Genomic DNA, 20,785 nt, shown 5'->3' on the forward strand with positions numbered 1-20,785 from the left:
CATGAAATTTAGACAGTTGAGTCTTTCCTTGGGAGGTCCTGCTGGGCTGCAGGCTGCCCGCCAGTAGGGCAAAGCTCTCCCGGGGCATCTCTATGTCATGCAGGAGCCCCATGGAGAAGCCACCTCGGTGCTAAGGCCATTGAAATGCTGCTGGGTGGCTGTATGTGGGCAGCTGTAAGGAGTCCTCTGTGTCCGTGGTTGGGAGGGGAGAGCTGAGATCCTCCTCAGGTAGGATGGGGTGAGGGCTTTGGAAATGTGCACTCAGAACGTAGATTCCTCTGCTCCCAGCACTGTCCCGTTTCTTTTGGGGGGAACACGTGAGTGCCATGGTCCTCCAGCTGAAAGAGCTGCCAGCACAGGGCAGCTGAGCTCAGGGCTGATGGACAGAGCGGCTGTCCTCACTCTGCACTGAGGGACAGTCCCTTTGCCTCTCAGGACCCACACGAGTTCACTTGCAGTGCAGCAGAAATGCCCAGGATCTCTGCATTAGAAACACTGCTCAGCTGTGGTGGGGCAACCAGACCAGAAGGCACAAACCAAAACCCCCACAGCTCTGCTCTGCAGGCAGGTGAATTGGCAGCGACAATGCTGAGAAGCTCTTTGGTATCACGAGTGGATTTAATCTGAGATCACCCCATGTTCCTGTTTCCCTATTGCTGTGGGGCAGGACTGACTCCTCCAGAGCCCAGAGCAGAGCCTGCGGCTCCCTGGGGCACCCTCAGCCAGCACCAACCAGAGCTTGTGCAAGGGACCTGCCAAAGGTCTTCCTGAATGGAGAGAGACACTTTGGGGGGGGGTTCTATGAGAAATGTCTTTGATTTTGCTCAGAGAAGTCTCTCCTAACTTGTCACTGTCTTTTCCTTCTTGGACAGTCCCCCATGCCCAGAGGCAGCAGATGTCCAACACCAGCTCCATCACCCACTTCCTCCTCCTGGAGTTCACTGACACACGGGAACTGCAGTTCTTGCACTTCTGGCTCTTCCTGGGCATCTACCTGGCTGCCCTGCTGGGCAACGGCCTCATCATCACCGCCATAGCCTGCAACCACCGCCTCCACACCCCCATGTACTTCTTCCTCCTCAACCTCTCTGTCCTTGATCTGGGCTCCATCTCCACCACTGTCCCTAAATCCATGGTCAATTCCCTCTGGAACACCAGGGCCATCTCCTACTTGGGATGTACTACTCAAGTCTTTTGGTTTCTCTTTTTAGTTGTAGCAGAGTATTATACTCTCACCATCATGGCCTATGACCGCTATGTTGCCATCTGCCAACCCCTGCACTACGGGACCCTCCTGGGCAGCAGAGCTTGTGTCCACATGGCAGCAGCTGCCTGGGGCAGCGGGTTTATCATTGCTCTGCTGCACACTGCCAATACATTTTCACTGCCCCTCTGCAAGGGCAATGCTGTGGACCAGTTCTTCTGTGAAATCCCACAGATCCTCAAGCTCTCCTGCTCACACACCTACCTCAGGGAAGTTGGGCTTCTTGTGGTTAGTTTTTCTTTAGGTTTTGGGTGGTTTGTGTTCATTGTGCTTTCCTATGTGCAGATCTTCAGGGCTGTGCTGAGGATCCCCCATGAGCAGGGACGGCACAAATCTTTTTCCACGTGCCTCCCTCACCTGGCCGTGGTCTCCCTGTTTTCCAGCACTGCTGTGTTCGCTAACCTTAAGCCCCCCTCCATCTCCTCCCCATCACTGGATCTGGTGGTGACAGTTCTGTACTCAGTGGTACCTCCAGCAGTGAACCCCCTCATCTACAGCATGAGGAACCAGGAGCTCAAGGACGCACTGAAGAAGCTGATTCAATCCGTGGTCTCTCAGCAGCAGTAATCTGCCCCCGTCTCTTTGCAAGTGATTTCCAATGTAGCTGGGGAACCTCCTGTGCTTTGGGCATTTACCTGTGATAATTCTGTTTCTCCAGGAATGTCTGCATGCACTCCACTTCTCCACAGGCACAAAGCCAATCTGACTGACCCAGAGGTCTTTGCACATGTGTCTGGCCCAAAGGTACAGCTGGCCTCCCGTGTCACATCTCTGTAATAATAGGGGGTTTCCTCAGTGCCGGTGTCTGGAGGTTGGGCTCTTCTTCCAAAGCTGAGGTCAGGAACAGGCTGAAGAAATTGGCCCCACGAGGCCGTGCTGCTGTGCTTGGGTTCTCCATGGGCTGAGGGGAGGAGGGCATGGGGCGATGTGTTAGGGAATGGGACTGGAGCGAGCTTTCACTGGTGGCCTCCCTATTCGGCCTCTTCCAACCCTGGCCGCTCTCCACAGATTTATGGGTGAGTTTTGCTGCATGGCCATTTCCCTCCTCCTGCTGGGCTCAGTGCCTGCCCTGGGGGAATGGCCAGCCCTGCTCGACCTCTCTCCTCCTCCAGAGCCTGCCAGGCCCCGGAGCAGGGATGTCTGTGAAACCCCCCATGGGATGCGCATAGGCCTGGGTAGGTTCCAGGACCTGGGGGAGGCTGTCTCAAGTAGGAGGAACAGCAGGGGGACAGGGCACAAAGGGGTGTCATGGGCATCATGCGAGAGAAACTGTTCCTCACCCTCAATACACCCTTTCTCATGCTGTGCCTGCACAGTGGGACCGTGGGACCATGTGTGGGACAGCGGGGCTGGGCCAGCACAGGACAGGGCACTGCCAGGGGCAGTGAAGCAGCTGCCAGGGGGTGGCCACCTGGAGTTGGTGGCTGCAAGAAAAGTCAAGAGCAAAGAGAAGAGCTTCAACTGCTGTGTTAGAGACCAAGGCTGAACAAGGGCAATGCAGGGCTGCTGCTGAACGAGGACGGTGACCTAATAAACAGCAGACACCAATGGGGCTGAGGGACTCAAGGCCTTCTTTGCCTGAGTCTCTACTGAAAAGGTCTCCCAGGCCTCTGTGCTCAGTGAAGAGGTTCAAGGAGGAGGAGAGCACGTATTGGCAGGAACCTCATGGAATCCCAGGAGGACAAATGGCAGTTTGTGCCCTGCAGGGGACTCACCCTGGCAATGGCACAAGCTGGGGGCTGCCAGGCCGGGAGCAGCCCTGTGGGAAAGGTCTGGATGGGCAGGGAGCTGGAGAGGAGGCAGCCGTGTGCCCTGGCTGCAAGGGAGGCCACCAGCATCCTGGGCTGGACGACCAGAGCATGGCCAGGAGATTGAGGGAAGGGATTCTCTGGAATACTCCATCCAGACTTCAGATCCCCAATTCAGGAAAGATATCGGCAAGCTGGAGTGGGGTTAGCGAAGGGCCCTCAGGACAGCCGGGGACTGGAGCGCTTTGCTGGTGAGGAGAGGCTGAGGGAGCTGGGCTTGTGCAGCCTGGAGAAGGGAAGGCTGAGGGGGACCTCATCCCAGCCTGCCAGTACCTACGAGGACGATATGGAGAATACAGAGCCAGGCTCTTCAGCATCATGTGAGGACAAAAGACAATGGGAGGGAAATGAGAGAGGAGAGGTTCAGCGAGGAGATAAGGAAAACTCTGTTCCCTATGAGCTCAGCCAAGTGCTGGAACAGGTCACCCTGAGAGGTTGTGCATTCTCTGTCCTTGGGGTTTTCAATCTCAATCAAGCCTTGAACAACGTGGTCTGACCCTGTTTCTGACAGGTTGGCCTGCAGACATCCTGAGGTCCCTTCAACCTCCGTTCTCTTATGATCCTGTGAAGTTGGGCCCTGTTTGTAACTGGAGCAGAGCAGATGTTGTCCTCCACTGGTTTGGGTGGTTCCTGCTACAGTAATTCCTATAACATGCAACTCAAATCATGGGTTACAACAATTTAAAGGTAGATCCATTACAGTCTCCATCCCTGATCTCCTTGGGCCACGTTATAGGCTTTGATATTGCAATGAACGCCTCCCCTTGCTCCTAGCCTAGCTAGCAACAGGGGGTTCCTGCTCTAGTAATTCCCTTAACATGCAACTCAAATCCCAGGTTACAACAATTTGAAGGCATTTCCGTTACAGTCTCCACCCCTGGACCCTTTGGACTAGACCATCGGGTTCAACATTGCAATGACCTCCTCCCCTTGCCCCTGCTCCGGCTTGGACTTATCCACAGACTGCAGTCCCTTAGGGGTGTACCTGCTCCAAGGGGAGCCTTATCTATGAGCCACAGTCCCAGCTGTGTCGCCTCCCAACTTCTTGTGCAAACCCAGCCTACTCGCTGGTGGGGTGGGGTGAGAAGAAGAAAAGGCCTTGACTCTGTGTAAGCACCGCTCAGCAATAATGAACACAGCTCTGTGTTTCCAGCACAAATCCAAAACGCAGCCCCATACCAGCTACTCTGAAGAAAATTGACTTTATCCCAGCCAAAACCAGCACAGTCCATTTGTGGACCTTAAAATTGAAAGGGACCAGTTGTATCAGTTGCATGTTCACAAGGCCATGGGGCCTTTTGGCATTCATCTCAGAGTAATGAAGGATCTAGCAGATGTTCGGAATAAATTTTTTAAGATGTGGGTGGTGAGACACCGGAACAGGTTATCCAGAGAGGTGGTAGACACCCCTTCCCTGGAAACATCCAAGGTCAGGTTGGGCAGGGATCTGAGCATCCTGATCTAGTTGAAGTTCTCCCTGCTCACAGCAGGGGGGTTGCACTAGATGACCTTTAAAGGTCACTTCCAACCCAAACCATGCTATAATCCTATGACAAGTCCATGGGGCCAGAAGGGTTTAATCCCAGAGTACTGAATGAGCCAGTGGATGTCACGGCAGGACCCCTCTCGATCACCTACCAAAGGTCTGGGGAGCCTGGGGAGGTCCCCACTGACTGGCAGCTAGCCAACATAATTCCAACGTACGCAAGAAGGGCGAGAGGGAAGACCCAGGAAACGACAGACCTCTTGGTCTGACCTCAGTACCTGGAAAAACCATGGAGAAGATCATAATATAAATTGCTGTGCTGGTTTTGGCTGGGATACAGTTAATTTTCTTCAGAGTAGCTGGTATGGGGCTGTGTTTTGGATTTGTGCTGGAAACGGTGTGGATAACACAGGGCTGTTTTCGTTCCTGCTGAGCAGTGCTTACACAGCGTCAAGGCCTTTTCTGCTCCTCACCCCACCCCACCAGGGAGTGGGCTGGGGGTGCACAAGAAGGTGGGAGGGGACACAGGCGGGACAGCTGACCCCAACTGACCAAAGGGATATCCCATGCCGTATGATGTCATGCTCAGCAATAAACCTAGGGGGGAGGTTGGCGGGGAGTCCACTGCCTGGGCGCTGGTCGGTTGGTGGTGAGCAATTGAATCATAGAATCATAGAATCATAGAATCATACAGGTTGGAAAAGACCTCTAAGATTATCGTGTCCAACCGTCAACCCAACACCACCATGCCCACTACACCATGTCCCTAAGGGCCTCATCTATACGTCTTTTAAATACTTCCAGGGATGGTGACTCCACCACTTCCCTGGGCAGCCTGTTCCAAGGCCTGATCACTCTTTCAGTAAAGAAATTTCTCCTAATGTTCAATCTAAACCTCCCTTGGCGCAACTTGAGACCATTTCCTCTTGTCCTATCGCTAGTTACTTGGCAGAAGAGACCAACACCCACCTCGCTACAACCTCCTTTCAGGTAGTTGTAGAGTGCGATGAGGTCTCCCCTCAGCCTCCTCTTCTCCAGGCTAAACAACCCCAGTTCCCTCAGCCGCTCCTCATAAGGCTTGTGCTCCGGGCCCTTCACCAGCTTCGTTGCCCTCCTCTGGACACGCTCCAGCACCTCCATGTCCTTCTTTTAGTGAGAGGCCCAAAACTGAACACAGTATTCGAGGTGCGGCCTCACCAGTGCCAAGTACAGGGGCACGATCACCTCCCTACTCCTGCTGGCCACACTAGTTCTGATACAGGCCAGGATGCCGTTGGCCTTCTTGGCCACCTGGGCACACTGCCGGCTCATGTTCAGCCGGCTGTCAACCAGCACCCCCAGGTCCTTTTTCTCTGGGCAGCTTTCCAGCCACTCTTCCCCAAGCCTGTAGCGTTGCCTGGGGTTGTTGTGGCCAAAGTGCAGGACCCGGCACTTGGCCTTGTTGAATCTCATACAGTTGGCCTCGGCCCATCGACCCAGCCTGTCCAGGTCCCTCTGCAGAGCCTTCCCACCCTCCAGCAGATCAACACTCCCGCCCAGCTTGGTGTCGTCTGCAAACTTACTGAGGGAGCACTCGATCCCCTCGTCCAGATCGTTGATAAAGATATTGAACAAGACCGGCCCCAGTACTGAGCCCTGGGGAACACCGCTCGTGACCGGCCGCCAACTGGATTTAACTCCATTCACCACAACTCTCGGGGCTCGGCTGTCCAGCCAGTTTTTTACCCAGCGAAGAGTGTACCTGTCTAGGCCGTGAGCTGCCAGCTTCTCTAGGAGAATGCTGTGGGAGACAGTGTCAAAGGCTTTACTGAAGTCCAGGTAGACCACATCCACTGCCTTTCCCTCCTCCACGAGGCGGGTCACCTGGTCATAGAAGGAGATCAGGTTGGTCAAGCACGACCTGCCTTCCATGAACCCGTGCTGGCTGGGCCTGATCCCCTGGTTGTCCCGCACATGGCTCGTGAGCACCCTCAAAACCAACCGCTCCATGATCTTCCCCGGCACCGAGGTCAGGCTGACCGGTCTGTAGTTTCCCGGATCCTCCCTCCGGCCCTTCTTGTAGATGGGAGTCACATTGGCGAGCCTCCAGTCGTCCGGGACCTCCCCAGTTAACCAGGTCTGCTGGTAAATGATGGAGAGCGGCTCGGCAAGCTCCTCTGCCAGCTCCCTCAGTACCCTCGGGTGGATCCCATCCGGCCCCATAGACTTGTGAACGTCCAGGTGGCGTAGCAGGTCATTAACTTCATCCTCTTGAATTATGGGGGGTTTATCCTGCTCGTCGTCCATGTCTTCCAGCTCAGGGGGCTGAGTACCTTGAGGATAACTGCTCTGACTACTAAAGACTGAGGCAAAGAAGGCGTTGAGTACCTCAGCCTTTTCCTCGTCCTTGGTGGCAACGTTCCCCCCCGTTTTGGCCCCGTGGTGGCAACGTTCCCCCCCCGTTGATGCAAGTTTTCATTTGCATCACTTGTCTTTTCTGGGTTTTATTTTACTCTCTCTTTATTGTTTTATTGTTTTCCTTAAAAATTTATTTTTATTACTATTGTTATTATTTCTTTTTTTTAATGATTAAACTGCTTTTACCTCAACCCACGAGTTTTCTCACTTTTACACTTCCCATTCTCTCCCCCATCCCACCACAGGGACTTAGTGAGTGGCTGTGTGGGGCTCAGTTGCCGACTGGGGTTAAACCATGACAAGTGTTTATTTTAAAAATTGTGGGAAGGCAATGCGTGCCCTCAAGACTTCTCTGCTACTGAACGTAGAGAGGAGAAGGGAGAGATCCAAGGCAAGAACCAGCTGTTCTGCAGGAATTTTAGCAGCATCAGTGCAACGACTGGCTTTTAAAAATAGGCATAAATCTGTACAGAAAAATGGTTCAATGACATGAAAGGAGTATGGAATGGTTTAGTTTATTGTGTATTAGCACTGAGTATGACCAGTGGCTCAGCAAGAGCTCTGCACTGTTGAGAGAGAGGGCAGTTCTTGAAGTGCTGATCTCTTCTGATGCACAACATGCCAGTTGCAATGGTGTACGTTAGGTACAAAGAGAGGAAACCTGCTCCGAAGGAGATGACGTAACTTACTGAAGGAGGAGAGGTGTTTATTCCAGATAAAGCAATACAGAGTTTTAGATAGGGCTGTTACAAAATTTTCCATAAGCAACATCCGATTCTGACGTCCCCTGCAGCAAGATTTTAGAGGTTGTTTCTGTTTTCTGAGTGCCACTAGAAAAGAGTGACAGATATAGTTCAGTGCCATGAAGGGAATCTTCATAGCACTGGGGGTGTTTTTCTATAAAAATGGATATTTATCAATTTGTTTTGATGTATGAAAGTCATATGGTTTAGTTTTTGGTAGTGCTGTGAGGAGCAGGGAGTTGGATGATCCTTATGGGTGCCTTCCAACTTGAGATATTCTAGGATTCAAGATTGTGGGTGCCATGGAAAGGCATTTAAAGGACAATGCAATCATCAGGCACAGTCAGCATGGGTTCACAAAGGGAAGGTCCTGTTTAACCAATCCGATATCCTTCTATATAAGGTCACCTGCCTCGTGGATGAAGGACAGGCGGTGGATGTCGTTTTTCTGGATGTCGGTAAGGCTTTTGATACTGTCCCTCACAGCATCCTTCTGGGCAAGTTGTCCAGCCGTGAGATGAGGGGGTTCCCGGAGCACTCACGGGTGAAGAACTGGCTGGACGGCAGGGCTCAAAGTGTCGCAGTGAACGGGGCTGCATCTGGCTGGCAGCTGGTCACCAGTGGTGTTCCTCAGGGCTCCATCCTGGGGCCAGATCTATACGTTTATCAATGTTCAATGTATTTCTCAATGATCTGGAGGCAGGAGTGGAATCTGTTGTTAGCAAGTTTGCTGATGATCCCACAATGGGAGGTGCTGTTGACTCTCTCGAGGGACGAGAGGCCTTGCCGAGGGATCCGGCTAGGTTGGAGCATTGAGCAATCATCCTGAAGGGCATGACATTCAACGAGTCCAAATGCCGGGATCTGCACCCGGGACGGAGTAACGCTCTGGACACAAGTACAGAGTGGGAGTGGCTGGAGAGCAGCCCTGCAGAAAGGGGTCTGGGGGTGCTGGTTGGCAGCAGGCTCCATGTGAGTCTCAGCCTGGGCTTGCCCCACAGCAGTGCCTGCTGCAGGGTGCTGCAGAGCTCTGGGCACTCCCACCACAGCCCCAGGCTCTCGGAAGGACCCAGAAGCTCCTGGGGGTGGGGAGGGGCTCTCATCCTCCCCATCACTCCCAGGGCTCGAGGCCAGCAATGGCCCAAGGAATTGGTTCCGTCACTCTTGGGGTGCTGTTGTGTCCTTTCCAGAAGAGCCCCCAGACAGCCTGTGCCACCCCCACCCCCAGGTCCAGTGGCACAGGAGCTGCCCCAAGCTGCTGAACAGAAAAACCTCTTTCTCCTGCTTCTTGCCTTCTTTCTGACCCACGCGTGGTGCTCCACTCTTCTCCAGGGAAACCCCTGCTCCACAGAGAGCCTTTCCCCAGGGGAGTGTGTCCGTGCTGGCCTGGCCAGTTGTTGCTGGCTCCCTCCCCTGAGGTGCCCACAGGGCCCGGAGCTGGTGCTGCTGCTCTGCAGAGCTGCCCTGGCACCATGGGCTGACTCCATCCTGGCCATGCTGGTGCGGGAGTGAAGCAGATGTGGCCAGACTGGCATCACTGCCCCTGACAGGTTTCTCCCATGGCCTGGGGCTGTGATACTCCGAGAAATCACAGGGCCTTTCAGCTCTTTCAGGATGTGTTCAGGTGTGTCACTGCATCCAGCCCATGGCTCCTCACTGAAGATGATGTGAATCACTCTTCAGGCTGCCTTCCTCGTGCCTGCTGTGTCTCCACTGCCTCTCTGGAATTGCAGAGCCCCATTGGGCTGTGCATCCTGCAGGATAGCCCTTTTCCTTTGGGTGACTCCACTTTTGGAGGAAGTTTTGGAAACCTCCATTCACTTTCTACCCCGAGGCACCCAGAGACCCAGAGATGCCCTGTGCTCTCCTGCTGGGTTCAGATCTCCCTGTGCTCTCCTGCTGGGTTCAGGCTCACTCCAGCCCTCATTCCCTCACACATCAAGCCATGCCCTTGTCCCCCTAAGCCAATGCAGCACCCAACAGCAGGGCCTTTTCGCCTGCAATTCCCTGAGTGTATTCTGCACTCCACTGTGGAAAGAAGAGCCCAAGCTGCACACGCTGCACGCAGGCAATCCCCTTTATTTACAGACATGCCACAAAGGAGGCCAGCATTAGCGCAGTGATAGACTCATGGAGAGAAGGCCTTTGGGCCAGACAGACTGGCTTCAGCCTCTTGAGAAGGAGGATGAAAGCAAACATTTCTGAACAAACACGATTATAACCAGTACAATGCCCAAAGGACACAAGTTGCCTGAGATCACTTGGAGAAACCTTGTGAAGAGAGATGGGCAGCTTATTTCTGCTGAAATACTACTTCTCGAATCAGGTTCTTCAGGGCATCCTTGAGTTCCTTGTTCCTCATGCTGTAGATGAGGGGGTTCACTGCTGGAGGTACCAAGGAGTACAGAACTGTCACCACCAGATCTAGGGATGGGGAACAGATGGAGGGAGGCTTCAGGTAGGCAAATATGCCAGTGCTGACAAACAGGGACACCACAGCCAGGTGAGGGATGCACGTGGAAAAGGCTTTGTGTCGTCCCTGCTCAGAGGGGATCCTCAGCACAGCCCTGAAGATCTGCACGTAGGACAGCACAATGAAAATAAAAAACCCAAATCCTAATGAAAGGGTAACCACAAGAAGCCCAACTTCCCTGAGGTAGGTGTGTGAGCAGGAGAGCTTGAGGATCTGGGGGATTTCACAGAAGAACTGGTCCACAGCATTGCCCTTGCAGAGGGGCAGTGAAAATGTATTGGCAGTGTGCAGCAGAGCAGTGAGAAACCCACTGCTCCAGACAGCTGCTGCCATGTGGACACAAGCTCTGCTGCCCAGGAGGGTCCCGTAGTGCAGGGGTTGGCAGATGGCAACATAACGGTCATAGGCCATGATGGTGAGAGTATAATACTCTGCCACTAACAAGAAGGCAAACATAAAGACCTGGGCAGCACATCCCGAGTAGGAGATGGCCCTGGTGTCCCAGAGGGAATTGGCTATGGATTTGGGGACAGTGGTGGAGATGCAGCCCAGGTCGAGGAGGGAGAGGTTGAGGAGGAAGAAGTACATGGGGGTGTGGAGGCGGTGGTCGCAGGCTATGGCGGTGATGATGAGGCCGTTGCCCAGCAGGGCAGCCAGGTAGATGCCCAGGAAGAGCCAGAAGTGCAAGAGCTGCAGCTCCCGCGTGTCTGCAAAGGCCAGGAGGAGGAAGTGGGTGATGGAGCTGGTGTTGGACATCTGCTGCCTCTGGGCATGGGGTCCTGTTCTTAAAGGAAGAGTCAATGAAGAGTTAGGGGAGACTTCTCTGAGCAAAATCAAAGCCTTTCTCTTAGACCTTCACCCTGCTACACTCCCCCGACCCCCCATTCCTTTTCCAGGAGACATTCCTTCAGCTCCGTGGCTGCAGATCTGTGCTGGCCGAGCGTGCCATGAGGAGCAGGGCCTCTGCCCGCTGGCTGCTGAGGAGTCAGCCCTGCTCTGCAGCAGTGGGTTCATGGGAACGGTGGGGGCAGGGTCAGTCCTGGTGTTCAACTTTGTCAGATGAAACCGCTCCTAACGCAGAAGGGCTTCTCAGCCTCTGCACCCCCAGTGCTGAGGAACGGGGACAGCAGAAGGCAGTTTGAGAGGTGTGGGGTTTTTAAAGTTCCCCATCTCACCTGGGGAGTTTTCTTGGATGTCAGAAACCCTCAGCATTTCTGCTGCCCTCAGGGAGAACGAGTCCTGCCAGGCAAGAGGATTGCCTGTGGCTTAGTGCAGAGTGAGGGCAGCTGGTCTGTCCCTCCGACTTGTTCCGGGCTGCTGTGGACTTGTTCTTCATGAGATGGAGGGTGATCACCTTCTTGTGTTACCCTGAAAAACAAGCAGGCACTACTGAGCCCAGATCCAGTGCAGACCTGGGGCGCAGGGACCCTGCTCGGAAGGACAGCCCTGGGCTGCACACCCACCTTCACAGCCCTGCAGCCATCCCTTGGAGAAGGCAGGATCATGGCCTCTCCCTCTGATGGTGCAGCAGGGAGTCCCTGCTCTGCAGCTCGTCCTCCTCCTCTACACTAGGGAAACTCTGAGAGTTGTACTTACAGATCCTGTCATCTGTGGGATTGCCAGCTTGAGGAGACCCCTCAAGGAACCGCAGCTGCATGGACCTGCAGCCAGAGACTTACTGTGTCAAGGGCTGCGAAGAATTCTCCCCCAGTGAGCTCTCAGCATCCTCCCACTCCAGACTGCCTTTACGCTCTCTCTGCCTCGCTCCCTCCCCTCGCTGCCTGCAGGCAGTGCCCTCAGCCCTGCTGCGCTTTGCAGAGGAGCTGCTCCTGGGCAGAGCTGTCTCTCTGCAGCACTGCCCACTTGCCAGGAGCTCCCTCCTTCCAGGAGCCCGGCCCAGCTCAGCAGCAGAGGACCAGCCCAAGGCAGCACTTGCTCTGCCCCTCGCGGCTCCCTCGAGGGGTCCCTGGGGCTCCAGGGGAACCTGCTGGGAAACAGCCTGAAGTCATCCCTGATCTTCCCTCCCTCAGCTGCGCAGAGACACTTCTTTCCACCAAGGTCATTTCCCTTCCCAGAGTCACATGTAGGTCCTCTAATCACTTCTCCTTGTCTCAGCATTAGAGAGGACACCCAGACAGTGACAGGGAGGCATTTCCTTTACCCCTGCTGAGGGAATGATCCAGCAGAGTCAATCGAGGCATCTCATCCTGGGTGTGCAGTCCCGGGGCTGGAAGGGGTCTCAGCTCACTCCCCTGCAGACCACAAAGCCACAGGAGGTGGGGTTCCTCTTGCCTCAGTTCAGGTGGGCACAAAATGGGCACCTGCATGGGAGCTCCTTCTCTCAGCTGCCATGGCAATCATGGGGGTGGCTACCAGGAGGGAGCTGCTCAGCCACCAACACCTGGCGACCTTTGGGGTTCAGGAGGGGGTCCAAGCTATGTGAGGTGACTGCAAGCTCTGAGGGAGCAGTTCCTAGAGACAGGGCAGCATCTGGGGGCATCTTCTTGGAGGCTGATGGGAAGTTAAATTGGCCAGGTGGAATGACGGCAGATGCCCATATGTAGGACAACTGAACCTGTAGCTATTCCCCACGTACGGGGCAGCCTATAGAGGTATTCAGCTGGCCAAATGGAGTCATGCAGCACAGGGAGAGCTCTCTTTCTCTTCACCATCAACTGTATTTCCTACACGTCCTGCGAGTATCATGGCAGTTTTGTCGAGTGCATCCCTTGCGCTCCAATTGTCTAAGTTACTTCAGGGCAGCTGAATCTTCATTTAATATCCACCTACAGGCCTGCAGTGCTACGTGAGATGCCAGGGCTCTGCAGCTGACGTGGACAGCACAGGCCCTATCCAGGACCCCTGTCCCCATTCAAACCAGCTGTGTGACAGGCATCACGCACGGCATCTCAGACAGGTTCGGTGCCGTTGGGCCAATGACTGAACCGCACCACTGCGCTGGCCTAAGGCTGTGCCCTTCTCTTTCCAGTAGATGCAGGGCAGCGCATGAATACGAAGCGCATCACACCAGGGTCTCCACTCATGGGCATTCCCTCTCAAACTCTGCTGGTTCTTCTCTCCCCCATCGTTTAACCACCCCTCGATGTCACAGTCACGGGTCAGGCCAATGATTTTCATTGTGCCAGTACCACAGGATGTCCACTCCCAAGGACACTCTCAATATCACCTCTTCCTTCCTGAGATCAGCTTCACCTCCACCGCAGGCGCTCAGGGCTGCAGAGACACCACAGAGAGCAAAGCCCTCTCCTGCTTGGACTGCACAGCCCAGCTCTGTTTCTCTCTGGCCTTGGGGACAGCAGGGTTTGTCTTCCTTGTGGGCACTTCATCTCTTCTTCACATTGCCACCTGCCATCCACTGCAGCATGCCTGTGCTCTGAGGCAAAGCCTTTGCACACACAAGGTCTTGGGTGCTTGGTAGCAGGTTTTCCTGTTGCAAGTCTGCTCTCAACCCCAATGTTAGTGGTTAATGAGGACACATAAATCTGTACGTTGGATGTAAAGATGGTTTATGCATGTGGCATACGTTTTAAGTGTTGGTAAGAGGGGATGTCAGGAATGAGAAATACATAAAAAAGGATTTTCGGAAGATTTGTAAACGTATCAAATTATGTGGGACCGGAGCATGACACAGATGGTGTGGAATACGAGGTAGAGATTGTCCTGGGTCTGGCTGGGGAGGAGTTAACTTTCCTCCTAGCAGCCCATCGGGTGCCGTGCTCTGCAGTGGTTGCTCGAAGGGTGTTGACAATGCACCCCTGTTTTGGCTGTTACTGAGCAGTACTCGCACAGCACGAAGGCTGTCTCTCCAACCCCACCACCCGCAAAGGCCAGGAGGCTGGGGGTAGGCAAGAGATCGGGAGGGGACATAACCAAGAGAGCTGACCCATACTGATCAAAAAGATATTCCATACCATATGACGTCAGGATCAGCAATAACAGACAAGAGAAAGGGAGGGGTGACGGGCATTCATAATAATGGCATTTTTCTTCCGAAGCAACCGCTAGGCACACTGAGGCCACGCTTCCCAGGAATTGGCTGGACATCTGCCTGACAATGGGAAGGAGGGAATAAATCTCTTCTTCCTTTGCTTCCGTGGGTGACCTTTGCTTTTCTCATTCAACTGCCTTTGTCTCAAGCCACAAGCTTGTCCATCTTATTTTCTCCCCCGTCTTGCTGAGGAGAGGGAGGGAGAGAGCGACTGCTTGGAGGTTTAGCTGCGTGCAGGTCTACCCATCACTCCACCTTAGACTTCCGTACATACACGTAGATCTTGGGCTAGCTTTCCTGATGCTGCAATAGTGTATGCTGATGTTTGTAGTCTTTCCCTATGTTTGAGGGGTATGCGATGATGGATGGGCCATCAGTGACCTCTACCAGCTGTTGTGTGGATGACTTTATGTAGAGAAAATGCCCGAAAGCGGTGGCTTGGAGAATCACACTGCTGCACCTGGATTTCTTCTTCTGGGATTTGCTGTCCACACCAACCTGCAGAGCTTGCGCTTCACAGGCTTCCTGATCATCTGCTGCATGGTCCTCATAGGGAATGGCTTCATCGTGCTTACCACTGTGGTGGAGTCAAGCCTCCACAGCACCGTGTACTTCTTCCTGAGGACTTTCTCCTTCCCAAAGATCTGCTCTACATTAATCACACTGCCAAAAACGATGGTGGGCTTCCTGAAGGAATCCAGCAGGATCTGCTTCCATGGATGTGCTGCCCAGCTGTATTTCCTGGTTTTGCTGGGAGGCACCAAAAGCCTTCTCCTGGCTTCCGTGGCCTACAACCATTATGTAGCCATCTGTGACCTCCTGCACTATAGCCTCATCATGAAAGGGGGGTTCTGCGTCACATGGTAGTGGGGTCACAGGTGGCTGTCATACCGGTCTAAGTAGGGCAGACCTATCAGGTATTCACTTTGCCCTTCTGAGCATTCCATGCCCTTCATCACATCTTCTGTGACACCCCCTCTGTTGGAACTGGTCTCTGGACACGTCCTGCAACCAAGTGATGCTGCACACCATCATCCTGGTATTCGCAGTCCTTCCCTTTTCCTTTATCGCTATTTCTTACACTACAATTATCAGGGCAATTCTGAAAATGCCTTCAGTTTGGAGCAGGCACAAAGCCTTTTCCAACTTGCTCCTAACACCTTGGGGTGGTGACTCTCTTCTTTGGCCTGGTCACTGTTGCCTACCTTAAACGCCAGTCAAGGGACTCTGCAGACACTGAGAAATCATAGAATCATAGAATGGTTTGGGTTGGAAGGGACCATTAAAGGTCATCTAGTCCAACGCCCTCCCTGACACGGGCAGGGACATCTTTCACTAGATCAGGTTGCTCAACACCCCATCCAGCCTGACTTTGAACGCTTCCATCTACAACTTCTCTGGGCAACCTGTTCCAGTGTCTCGCCAGCCTCACCGTACAGCATTTCTTCCCTATGTCCGATCAAAACCTACCCTCTTTCAGTTTAAAACCATTACCCCTTGTCCTGTCACTACAGACCGTGGTCAAAAGTCTCTCTCCGTCTTTCTCATAAGCCCTCTTTATATATCCCTAGGGTTGACTGGACACACTGGAGAGGATCGGAAACAACCTCCAAATGACTGGGTGCCTCGAAAAATTCCCTAGGCGTGCTAAAGGTGATGTGCACTCAAATGCTCTAGGATGTCTTTAATCGACTGCTGCTTGTTCTTTGTGGCTTAAGCTTTGATAGAGAGTTATTGTTGGCCCGGCTTGCATTTCTGTCCCTTGAATTTCTTTAAAGTCTTGGAGCTTGTGTGTATGACACAGCCTTTGAAGGGGGAAACACATAACATGGGCAGACAGGAATGAAGAGGACTTATTGGGTCATCCAGATAGGTGGCTGTTATGGTCCTTATCGTCTGTGGTCAGTGCTAGTAAATGCCTCCTAGAGTCAATATCCTCAGGACTTGGTCATGATCGGGGGGAGGCAAACAGTCTGCTCTGTTTCACACATGCCTGATGTAGGCATTTGGATCTGACCAAGTCCCCCACACTTCCATAAACATAAAGAATTGCCATTTCTACAACATGAATCAGCCTGTTCTCAGAGAAACAATTAAACACCCTAATGGAAAAACCTTTCTTTCCCAGACAGGTCCAAGATATGTGGGTGTGGGTCAAAGGGGGAGCCTCGCAGGATGACCTTGCATACTGAGGATGGGGGTTTCTGCCTCTGGGTGTCTGAGACTCCTGATGGGATGCAAGAAAGAGCATTTGGGGATTGTGCAAGACTTCCTGTGGAACGTCTAGGAAAGATCCAAAGGCAACAAGAGGAAGGGCTCATGGTGATTTGGGGGGGAACAAGCGTGGCAGAACGGAGGGAAAAGGGGATAAGTGGAGCTGATCATGTGTAAACAGGTGATTGGTCAGTACACTTGTCTGGCCATGCCCAGCAACTGATTGCCCCAGACTGTTGCATCTTCTTATTAAACTCCAATTTCCCACAGCTTTCTGGGCTGAGGAGAATCTCTGGTTTTGTGTACGGATGGAGGCCCAATTGCCAGCCGCTGGAGTGGCAACCACAAGTCATACAAGTTCATGTTCTTCAGGGCCCCAGAAACTGGAGAGATTGGAGAGCGTGCATATAATGTTGGTGTGTATGTCATTGGGTGTAACCACTAGCGAACATCAAACCAGAGCAGCCAGTGAGTAGAAGCAGCAGCCTGGGAGCCCCATATTTAGAGACCCTAAGTCTGGGCTGGACACTGGAGAGCCCAGAGGATCTGCAAGTTGGCTACTGGAGTGAGAAGGTGGCCCAAACCACCTCCTGGGGAAACGGTGAGGTCTTGGGGGTCCGGTCTCAGATATAGGTCTGGACTTGGAGGGGAAGTTGTCCTTTATGTGAGAGCAGCAGGAATGTGTGGAGCTCTGCCTGGGGACAAACAATGAGTCAGCTGAGAGCTGAAGGGTCAGCATGAGAGGGCAGAACAAGATGGGCAACGCTGCGGTGGGTGGATGTCTGCTATGGACCACCTGCTATGGAAGAGGAAGTAAATGAGGCCTTCTTCAAACAACTGGAAGAAGCCTCATGTTTGCAGGCCCTGGTCCTCAGGGGGGACTTGAACTATCCCAACTGCCTCTGCTGAAGAGACAACATAGCAAGGTGCAAGCCATCCAGGAGCATTTTGGAGCTCATTGACACCATCTTCCTGACTGGGGTGACAGAGGAGGCAATGAGGTGAGGTGCCCTGTGGGACTTCATACTTTCAAAATGGAAGAACTGGTCAGGGATGTAAAAGGCAGGAGTGAGAAGGTAGAGTTTAGGATCCTGAGAGAAGGGAACAAGGCAGAGAGCCTTGATGTTGAAGGATCTCCTTTTCAAGCTCCCAAATGGAGGACATCCTGTAGTGGAGAGAGCTGAGGGCTCTGGCAAGGCTGAAAGCCCCCACCATAGCCGAGGTCTTTGTCTCCTGGGCTATGGCTGTTCTCTCTGCACCTGAGGACTCTAAGGAGACACCTTCTCCTTAGAGCACAAGAGCCTCATGGCCTCCTCATCCACACCCAGGAGCCTGGGAGCTGTCCCGCACTTGGCATCGCACATCCCCACAACACGCTGGCCCTCGGAAGAGCTGTGAGCAAGGTGTGAGGGACATCATCTCCCTTCCCAAGGAATGGCGGACAGGGCTTGGCCCTCTGGCTTAATGTAACGCATCCAGGTTTACTGAGCAGTTTTCTGCACGAACCAGTGCCCAGGGTTGCTTTGTCAGTAATGTCTCTCAGTGGGACCCATTAAGGCTCCAAGCAACTTTGGAGTTTGCAGCTGACTTTGACTTCTTGAGAGGTTTCTTCAGCCTCCTCTCAGTGCCTGAGTTTCATGGACTCGACACCAAACCCACCAGAGGGGTCATTAAAATGCCTTGGGCTGGGCCTCTGCTGCTGAGCTGGGCCGGGCTCCTGGGACGGAGGGAGTTCGTGGCGAGCGGGCAGCGCTGCAGAGAGACAGCTCTGCCCAGGAGCAGCTCCTCTGCAAAGCGCAGTAAATGTGACATACCACGGGTTACTCAGCATCAGAGCCACCTTTACATTGCGGTTGGCCTCAATGATCTTAAAGGGCTTTTCCAACCTAAATGATTCTATGATTCTATGATTCTATGATTGCCTTTGCCTACCTGTCGTCACTGCCTCTCGTTTTCTGCTCTAACGAGCCCCTCGGGAGGCTTTGTTAGTAACGACCCCCAGTGGGACCCATTAACACTCCCTGAAACTGTAGGGCTTGCTTCTGGCACTGACTTCTTCAGTGGTTCCTTCAGGCTCCTCTCAGTGTCTTAGTTCATGGTCTCAGCATCGAATACACCATGGGACTCGTTAAAATGGAAAAAGACATGCCTCTTCCCATTAGTTTTTGCAAGTCTTCAAGACTTACACAGCTAATTGGAGAGGTGTCCAGAGAGTACGTGAAGGGGAAGATTTCCAAGCTTTCAATGAGCACTTAATAAAGGAGGATTTTTGATTTTTAAGAGTTTGGGGCTTTTTTTAAATTCACAGCAGAAGTGATAGCAGCATTCTCCAATCAATATTGATGCGGGGTGTGTGTGTGTGTGTGTGTCTCCAAATAAAGTCAAGATGGGTAGGAAGAGCTCCTCCTTGAGGTCAGGCATGGACAACCTCCCTGCTCACCTCCCCACCCCTGCCCTTTCTCTCATGGGCCACCTGGGACTTGCATTACTTCTCCTTCCATCAGACTTCTCCAGTGAAGTCTGCAGCTGGAGGTTACAGCTCCTTTGCACCAACTCCCACCTGCTTTCCTTAGAGACCTGGTTGCGCACAGGCCCAGCTGCCTTTCTCTTCGTTTCAAAGCAACAGAAGGAAAACCTAGCAAAGTTGAGCAAACAATAACCCCCACCCTCCTCAACTGTCTGCTGAGTCCAAGCTGCCTCCAGTGAGGTTCACCATCCTCAGGGGATGGCCTCACTAGAAAGGTCTGAGAGAGAGAGGTCGGAAAGAATAGCTGTAAGCACAAGGCAGGGGTTGGCTGAAGAGGTAATTAGACTGCAGAAAGACAAGGGCAGGCCTCTAACTCCCTGAAGCTCAAAGCAGCACCTGGGGAGTTGAGAGGGATCTGAGTGAACAAGGAGTAAGGGGAGGGGAAAACTGGAGAGCGGAGGACAGGGTACAGGCACAGACAGGCTGCTGGGAAGGTGCCTTTAGGCTTGGGCAGGCAGAATACTCTAGACTAGATGAGACCAGACTAGTTCAGCTGGAAAGGTCCTACAATCATCATCTACTGCATCTGCAAAGGTGAGGGAGGTTAAAGACACAGTATCACGAACAGAGTCTTGGCAATGATAGCACAGAGGAAGGTACATCCTTCACCTCCTGCAGCGGATACGCTTCCTGGAAATCCCCATTTTGTCCTGGTCATTTTAAACGTTGTCATTTTATTACAAGTTTTCAGTCATCTCAGCTGATGAAAAGGTGCTCATGTGTTTTTTAAAAGTGTCAAGCAGTTCCTTCCCTTTCCAGGCAGAGCTCAGCTGTCTGGCCATGGACATCGAGAGCCGCTTGTAGAGGCCCCACTGTACCTGAAGTGTTTCCCTGCCACTGGCCACTGCCACACAGGACAAGAGGTCTCCTACAGGAGACCAGAGCCCCTCAGGAGCTGCTGATAGAGGCCAGGCAGAGGGTCCTAGGACACCTGCACAGGCACCAGGTCCCCGTGTCCCTGTAACTTAAGACATCTGTGTCCGTGTAGCTACATCCCACCCCGCTTCTGGAAAACATTTTTTCTTTCAAAATAGTCATTAAAAACAACCATTCATTAAATCCCCCAAAGATTGGTATATCAAAACAAAACACATTATTTCCTCCTAATCTGGGAAGATATGAAGACAAGGAATTTAAAAAGCTGAAAATCGTACTAAAACATTTTCTTTGCTTTAGATCTTTCCTCATTTCTTCTTTCTTTCTTTTTTATTGGCTTTTTCTGAACATTTCTACCATAATCAGACCTGCAGCATAAAAAAAGATATTTCTATGTCTTGCAGAGATCCCAGCGTGCTAAAACTCCTCTCCATCCAGGAGCACCCACGCCACTCCTCGCTCTTTGCAAGAGAGAGTCACCCACTGAAGCAGCAGGCTCTCTCACCTGATCCTGGGAAGCAGGGTGACCAATTTCAGTGAATGCCCTGGGTTTGGGTGGCCAGATTCGCACTCATCTCTGCAAATCTGTACAACAGTGCCTACTTCAAGGGGTCTCTAGGTCATCTATGAAGAATCCCTTTTCATTCCCTCCAGGGTAAATGAGGAGTGAGTCCATTTTTGGTGAAGAAAGGGAGGAGACTGGTCTCCCCCAGCATCAGACACCTCAGTGCAATTGTCCGCGTTGAATCAAGTTGTCTAGACTTCCCTTTCTCATCAACGGAGAGAAAGAAGTTGTCTCCACTGAGGTTTCTGGAGATACCTTTCCTGGTGACCAGCGAATGATCCAGAAGGGCTCCCATAGGTCCTGGGAGAGGTTTCCAAGCAGCATATTGGTATGTCAGCTCCCCCAGGGCATCTCAGATAGCAAGAGCCGCTGGAAGTGGGCAAAAGGAATTAATCAAATGAATTTGGTCCATCACCTTCCCAG

General features: G+C 52.8%; 2 protein-coding genes across 2 annotated transcripts; one reads left to right on the forward strand and one right to left on the reverse strand.

Moving 5' to 3' along the window:
- Nucleotides 1-1,240: 1,240 nt before the first annotated feature.
- On the forward strand, nt 1,241-1,831 carry LOC142076403 (olfactory receptor 14C36-like). The gene has a single exon (XM_075138702.1). It carries the CDS (start codon nt 1,241-1,243, stop codon nt 1,829-1,831), a length of 591 nt encoding a protein of 196 aa, XP_074994803.1.
- Nucleotides 1,832-9,991: 8,160 nt separating this feature from the next.
- On the reverse strand, nt 9,992-10,927 carry LOC142076395 (olfactory receptor 14C36-like). Its single transcript, XM_075138696.1, has one exon. It carries the CDS (start codon nt 10,925-10,927, stop codon nt 9,992-9,994), a length of 936 nt encoding a protein of 311 aa, XP_074994797.1.
- Between the last annotated feature and the right edge of the window lie 9,858 nt (nt 10,928-20,785).

This window comes from Calonectris borealis, unplaced genomic scaffold, assembly GCF_964195595.1.
Source record: "Calonectris borealis unplaced genomic scaffold, bCalBor7.hap1.2 HAP1_SCAFFOLD_49, whole genome shotgun sequence".
Classification (NCBI taxonomy): domain Eukaryota; kingdom Metazoa; phylum Chordata; class Aves; order Procellariiformes; family Procellariidae; genus Calonectris; species Calonectris borealis.